The sequence below is a fragment of the Otolemur garnettii genome, unplaced genomic scaffold (genome assembly GCF_000181295.1).
Source record: "Otolemur garnettii isolate 467f Iridium unplaced genomic scaffold, OtoGar3 scaffold00261, whole genome shotgun sequence".
In the NCBI taxonomy this organism is placed as follows: Eukaryota; Metazoa; Chordata; class Mammalia; order Primates; family Galagidae; genus Otolemur; species Otolemur garnettii.
The window spans coordinates 92,835-100,442 of record NW_003852656.1 but is presented as its reverse complement, the minus strand read 5'-3'; the positions used below and the strand labels follow the sequence as shown (position 1 = coordinate 100,442).

Here is a 7,608-nt window from a genome sequence, read left to right as displayed (position 1 = left end):
CAATTCACTCTGTTACCCAGGCTAGACAGCTGTGGTGTCAGCCTCACTCACAGCAACCTCAAACTCCTGAGGTCAAGGGATCCTCCTACCCTGGCCTCCCAGAGTACTAGGATTGTAAGTATGAGCCACCATACCTGGCTTTATCTTAATACTCTTGATAACCTCCTTATTAGTTCTTTCTACCTTACATAAGCCAAGAGAATTGCCTAAGCCCAAGAGTTGGAGGTTGCTGTGAGCTATGATGTCACAGCACTTTACTGAGGGCGATAAAGTGATTTTCTGTCTCCAAAAAACAAACAAACCTGACACCATGGCCAAGGGATGGCACACTGTCTATAGATTTTAGCAGCTGAAGCCCTCTTAACCCCAGAGGCAACTAAGCTACCTTGGGAAGAGACCTAATTACTTATATTTCTCATGACCTGACTGGACTTTAAATTTAAAAGGCAAACTTTGGCTGTTTATTATTTTTTTTTAGAGATAGCGTCTTCATTTTGTCATTCTTGGTAGAGTACCATAATGTCAGATGAAGTGCTAATTAGATTTATACCTTCCAGAGATGGTGTCATCAGGCCACAGGCAGTAAAAAAGGTTCCAGTCTAAGACCTGATTCTGTTGCAGATTCCTGGATCTCCCTCCCTCCGGGGAAACCCTAATTGGCCCCTTCTATTGATACAGGGTTCTCCTATTCAAGGCTGGACCAGGGACCCCAGTTTCCTAGGCCTAGGCAATTTCATTGAGAAAATATCCTGACATTTTGCCCCAAGCTAGAGGGATTAACCCAGATTTCCATTTACTGTGAACCCTAGATTGCCCTTCTTTCCCCCTAATGGCAGTCAGAGCTTCTATTCAGAGATGGAGGATTGACACAGGATTCCCCTACCCAGGGCTGGACAGGAATCCCCCCATTCTCTAGGCCCAGGTAAGTTCAGAAATCAGACCCCCATCTATAGGCACAAACAGGCTGCTTTTCCGAACCACACCTTCTGGACTCTAGTAAGGTCAAGAACAAAGCAGCCAGAGCATTTACCCTAATCCCTACCCTGAGACAAAAATTGCTAAGACCAAAACCTTGCCCAAAGGGAGGGACTGCATTCGTTCATTTGTTAATATACTCATTAAGTTTGTACAGGTGTTTTTCCACCTACCAATTCCTAGCCAAAATGTAATATAACCCTTGACAAAGGACCTAGGGAGATTTCCCACTTGGGTCTTCCCCATGGCCAGAAGCTCTGTTACTTTTTATTCCTTCTGTATTCCTGTGTAATAAAATTCTACCTTATCAATGAGGGGGGAAGAAAAAGGTATGGAAAACTTTTTTTTTGGAGAAAGTTTTACTTTGTCGCTCCCGGCAACGTGCCGTGGCATAATACCTCACAACATCCTCAGATTCGTGGGCTCAAGCATTTCTCTTGTCTCAGCCTCCTGAGAGGCAGGGACTACCTCGACCAGCTATTTTTCAGAGACAGGGTCTCGCTCTAACTCAGGCCATGGAAAAACTTTTAAAAAATGCACATTAGTATCCATACCCGTTTTCATTCTAAGAACTACAAAGTGATGTATTTAAATGCTTGAAACATGTACAAAAGCCCTCTGTTTTATTCAAAAGAAATTAAAAATGGTAAAATGATAAATAGGCATATGGGTTCATCAGAACACAGTTTAATAAGGAATATATATTAGAAGAACAAAAAAGAATTCATGATACCAGAGAATTTATAGGACAATCACATAGCTAACAATGAATAAGTCCCTAACATACCTAAAAATGGTGTTCTTTCTATATTAAAATATCCCTCCACCAAAGTTTTACTTCCAACTGACATAATTGCACTGAAAACTCTTACTTTATTTTTTTGTATAATAGCACCATAGTTTGAGAATGTGTAAATGTTTTGTTGCAAACTCCAGTGCATATCCTTTTCTTGTCATGTTGAATAAATCTTAAGAACACAAACACATGCAGGTTTAAATTGAGTCTTCAAATACAGAAACAGCCATTTTTTCCCTTTGGATTTAGCACTATTGAATATATCCAAATTTCTAAAAGGAATGTAATGTCTCTTCCATCCATCAGATTGCACTCAATTTCCTTACTTTCTTCTAAGGAAGAAACTTCTAAAATTAACTAGACTCCAGTTTCTAGGTACATGAAATGAAATACAAGAGAACATCATATCACAAGTAAGGGAAATCTCCTTTTACAAAATTACTGACATAGATATCTGATGATACAGATCTCCATAGTGATCTTTATCTCAAGAAAGAGGAAAGAAGTATTGTTTTCTTAGGAGAAGTCATTTCTTAAGGAGAAGAGTTTATTACTAATGGGAAAAGCTTTTAGAAGAAAATCAAACAGAATAAGACAAGATGTGAAAAAAAGTCCTACACTATGAATAAAGAAATTAAAACAAAACAAAATAAAAATAAGACCAACAATCATTAGAACTTATTTTCTGGAAACTGATACTAATCCCCCCCCCCAACTACAAAATCCTATTGCAGTGGTCCCCGTAATAAATAATAATTAAAAAAAAATTCAAAACCTTAATTATCTATGTTAGGGCTTTAACCACTTTTTTGGGGGGGGGGGGAGACAGAGTCTCAGTTTTTGCCCTCAGTACAGTGCCATGGCATCTTAACTCACAGCAACCTGTAAGTCTTTTTTTTTTTTTTTTGAGACAGAGCCTCAAGCTGTCGCCCTGGGCAGAGTGCTGTGGCATTACAGCTCACAGCAACCTCCAACTCCTGGGCTCAAGCGACTCTCCTGCCTCAGCCTCCCAAGTAGCTGGGACCACAGGCGCCCGCCACAACGCCCGGCTATTTTTTGGTTGCAGCCGTCATTGTTGTTTGGCAGGTCCGGGCTGGGGATTCGAACCCGCCACCTTAGGTGTACGTGGCTGACGCCTTAGCCGGTTGAGCTATAGGCGCCGAGCCAACCTGTAAGTCTTGAGCTCAAGTGATTCTCTTGCCTAAGCCTCCCAAGTAGCTGGGACTACAAGTGCCCACCATAACACCTGGCTTTAGAGAAGAAGTCTCACTCTGGCTCAGGCTGGTCTGGAACCTGTGAGCTCAGGCAATCCACCCACCTTAGCACTCCTAGTCTAACCACATTATTTTTAATTTAATTTACACTATTATAATATGCCTGTGTGATAAAGAAGTTCCTATTTTATAAATGGGCAAATGGAGACATTCAAAACCTTTGCAATGCAATTTGGCCAAAGATACAAACCAAAATTCAAACTAGGTATGATGGGAGGTGCCTGTAGTCCCAGCTACTTTGGAGGGTGACATAGGAGGTGATACAGCTCTGGAGTTTAAGGTTGCAGTGAGCTATGATAACATCACTGCATTCTACCAGGAGACAGAAAAAAAAAAGATAGGAAAAACAAATAAGAAAAAACTGAAATAAAAAATTCAGAACTATAAGCACAAAAGTAAACATACTGATAGTAAGTACTTAATCCTCCACTTAGGATTACTAGCATAAATCAGCCTGTGAAAGATGGAAAGAGAAAAGGAAAGAAAATGTGTGAGAGGGCTAATATTGTTTTCTAATCTAAAGGGAAATATGTTATAAACTGAAATTTAATAAAGGTATAAAATTTACTTTTCCTGCACCTTACAAACTCTTTGAAGAACTAACTTCTCTTTTAATGAAGAAAAATTTAACTGAAGTTCATATTCACTTTCAGCGTTTTCCTCTCTTAATTCACGCAAAATTAAACACAATCACACATACAACCAAATGATGGATACCTTCAAAGCCCTGACTTCACAACTATGCAATCTATGCATATAACAAAATTAGACTTGTACCCAATAAAAATATAAATAAATAAAACAATTTTTAAAGACAATTATATAATGACAGTATTTTTTAGCATTGTTTCTATCTAGATATGTGTCCTTTAGAGAAAGAGTCTCATTCTTGCCTGGGATAGGGTACAATGCTGTCCCTATAGCTTCCTGAAACCTCACACAATTCGTGTGCCTGAGTCTCCCAGAGCTACCATGACTAATTTTTCTATTTTTTTCCAGAGATAGAGTCTCCCTATGTTCCTTAGGCTAGTTTTAAACTTGTAGCCTCAAGTGACCCTTTCGCCTTAACCTCCTAAAATAGGATTATAAGACTGAGTCACCATGATATATCTGCCCTTCTACCTGTTGGCATGCATAAATGTCTAGAGTGGGATTTGGGGCTAAGTTTTTTCTTTCTCTCTATTTTTTAATGCTTCAATTTTTTTTTTCCAGTTGCAGTTGTCACTGTTGTTTGGTGGGCCTAGGCTGAATTCGAACCTGCCAGCTCTGGTGTAAGTGGCCCTAGCCAATTGAGCTACATGCACCGAGCTGCAATTGTTATTTATTTATTTATTTTTTAAATTTTTTGAGACAGAGCCTCAAGCTGTCTCCTTGGGTATAGTGCTGTGGCATCACAGCTCACAGCAACCTCCAACTAACTCCTGGGCTCAAGCGAGTCTCCTGCCTCAGCCTCCCAAGTAGCTGAGACCATAGGTGCCTGCCACAACGCCTGGCTATTTTTTGGTTGCAGCCATCATTGTTATTTGGCAGGCCTGGGCTGGATTCAACCCTTACCCACTTGAGCCACAGGCGCCAAGCTGCAATTGTTTATTTTAATAAAAATTAAGTCATTATTCAAAATAACAAAAATAAAACCTCTCCCTATCAGGCATCAAAGTTAAGTTTTAAAAATTCTGCTATGTTACCATTAATTTGGGACATCATTTCCTACTATTTTCTCCAGTAACAACATGAAGAAAACTATTCTTCCAATTGAAACGTATCAATCCCTTTTAGACTACTCATAGAACAAGTTATTTCTTACCTTCTGAGCACACAAAGCACCAGCTAACATTAACATGTTCATGATTTCGGCAACCCCGCCTAGGGGTAAAGTGATTAGGACAGATGATACTATTAGATGCAAGGATCTTTGACCCAGCAGCCAGGCAAAAGTCATTGGCATGGTATGCCACAGGGCAGCGGACACAGCGCATGAGACGACCTAAATATGTAAGAAGCAGGAAAACCAGGAAAGAGCAAATGGGGGGAAAAAAAAAAGACATTAAATACAAACACAATTTGAGTTATTCAATTCTATTTGCTGACATTCAGAAATAAAAGCACTAGGATTGGTGGGGGTTTTTTTTTTAGAGAGTCTGGCCTTGTTACCTGAGGTTAGATTGCTATGGCATCACACTGGCTTAGTGGCTGGGACTACAGGTGACTGCCATAAAACCCACTCATTTTCCTATCTTTAATAGACAGAGTTTCATTCTCACTCAGGCTGGTCTCTAGGCTCCTGAGCTCAAGTGATCCTCTGGCCTCAGCCTCCCAGAGTGCTAGGATTACAAGTGTGAAACACCACACCTACTCCCTCCACCACCGCATTTTTTTTTTTTTTAAAATAAATCAGAAATGGGGTTTTCTGTCACCTAGGCTAGAGTACAGTGGTGTGATCATAGTTTACTGTCTGTGACCTCAAATCCCTGGCCTGAAGCTATCCTCTTACCTCTGCCTCCTAAGCACTGAGATTACAAGCTTTAGTCATAGGATCCTGCCAGAGATGGATCTTATACACCTAATCTACCATAAAAGATCAGATGGGAATTATGTAATAAGTCTCCAAAAAGAATCAGATTTCATAATGTTAGTAAGCCTGACTTATTAATGAAAGACCAATATAAATGACAGACCTGACTCCTAGGGGGGCTTTGAAATTAGGCCCAGACTACATGGGGGAAACAGGCAGGACACTAATACCTGCCTAGTATTAAAGCTTTTCAGGTCAATGAACCTCCCCTACCCATTGCAGATGAAATATATTCTTAACTTACTTCACCAACTCAAAATGATTATCAAACCACCTAAATGTAATCTTTAACAGCAATTATAAAGGATAAGTTAACTGGTAGTTAAACTGAAAATATTTTTTTCTTTTTTAAAGACACAAGGTACTATATTGTCTAGGCTGAACTCAAACTCAAACTCCTAGAATCAAGCCTCCCAAGTAACTGAGGCTATAGGTATGTGCCACCAAACTAGCAAAACTGCATTTGGAGCCAGCAGTTTAAATTATTGTACTTAAACTAGTGAGACTTATAGGGCCAGGAAATCCTCTTATGTAGGTACTACCAGTCTGATTAAAAGAAAAGTCAAAATAAAACAGCTGTGGTGGCCAAATGCCAATAGTCCTAGCTATCTGGGAAGATGAAGCAGGAGTTTAAGGCTATAGCAAGCTACGATGACAGCTCTCCACTCTAGCCCACATAAAAGAGATATTTTTTGGAGCTATTGTTATAAAACAAATAAACCAAAAAAGAAGAGAGAAGCCAACACTGCTAAATTTTGCCCGCAATACTGTGGGAAAAGTTAGAAGATCTTTTGGCACATAAGCATTTACTACTACAGACATGGCAACTGGCTTTCTTTTTTTTTGAGAACAAAGTCTCAAGCTGTCCCCCTGGGTAGAGTGCCATGGCATCATAGCTCACAACAACCTCCAACTACTGGGCTCAAGTGAGTCTCCTGCCTCAGCCTCCCAAGTAGCTGGGACCACAGGCATCCACCACAACACCTGGCTTTTTTTTTTTTGGTTGTAGCCATCATTGTTGTTTGGCAGGCCTGGGCTGGATTCGGACCCACCACCTTAGGTGTATATGGCTGGTGCCTTAGCCACTTGAGCCATAAGTGCCGAGCCCAGCTTTCATTTTTTAATTTTTATTTATTGTTTTTGGTTGTAGTTGTCATTGTTGTTTAGCAGGCCTGGGCTAGGCTTGAATCTGCCAGCCTTGGAGTATGTGGCTGGTGCCCTACTCACTGAACTACAGGCACCAAAATGGTAACTACTTTAGAAAAATTAGTAAGATTCCTACTATTACTGAACAGAAAGAAAAGGCTTTTTATTTTTACTAATAAGAAGAAATTTTAAAACTTGAATTGGAGTTTTGGAAAACTCAGAGTATCAACCTAACTACGAGTAAGAAATAAGCTTCTAAAACAAGAGATTCCAGGCCAGGCACAGTGGTTCACACCTGTAATTCCAGCACTCTCGAAGGCTGAGGCAAGAGATAGCTTTAGGCCAGGAATTTGAGACCAACCTAGGAAACACAGTGAGACTCTACAAAAAAACTCTACAAAAAAAATTCAAATAATGAATTGGGCCTTGTGGAATAGGCATGTAGTTCCAGGTACCCAGAAGGCTGAGGTCGGAAGTTTGAGGTTGCAGTGAGCTATTATGAGAATAGTGTATTGCACACCATACCGGGTAAAAGTAATATCCTATTTCCAAAAAACCCAAAACATACAAAAACTCCCCATTTTGCCCTGACATGCATTTCCAAATGATACCACAGAGATATAAGAACCCATGAGGGAAGAATACACTTTGGTCTTTCAATAGTGTGGGGGGAAGGACATGCAAGAGAATCATTTTTTAAACTAAACCTCCCGCAAATTCCTACTATTTAATATTACCCATGTAATATCAGAACTCCAAGAACATAATGTGGTAACTTCTAAAACTGTCCACAACTCCCTCTACTCTCCCACATACAATGCTGGTATTCTTTTTTTTTTTTTTTT

The 7,608-nt window shown here is 39.9% G+C and overlaps 1 protein-coding gene across 1 annotated transcript in view; it reads right to left on the bottom strand.

The window, feature by feature from the left end:
• Positions 1-7,608, bottom strand: part of NSD1 (nuclear receptor binding SET domain protein 1) — a 117,311-nt gene that overhangs the window by 26,815 nt on the left and 82,888 nt on the right. The window contains exon 11 of the mRNA XM_023508620.1: positions 4,850-5,029. Coding sequence (XP_023364388.1) covers positions 4,850-5,029 — 180 coding nt within the window. The remainder of the gene's footprint in view (positions 1-4,849; positions 5,030-7,608) is intronic.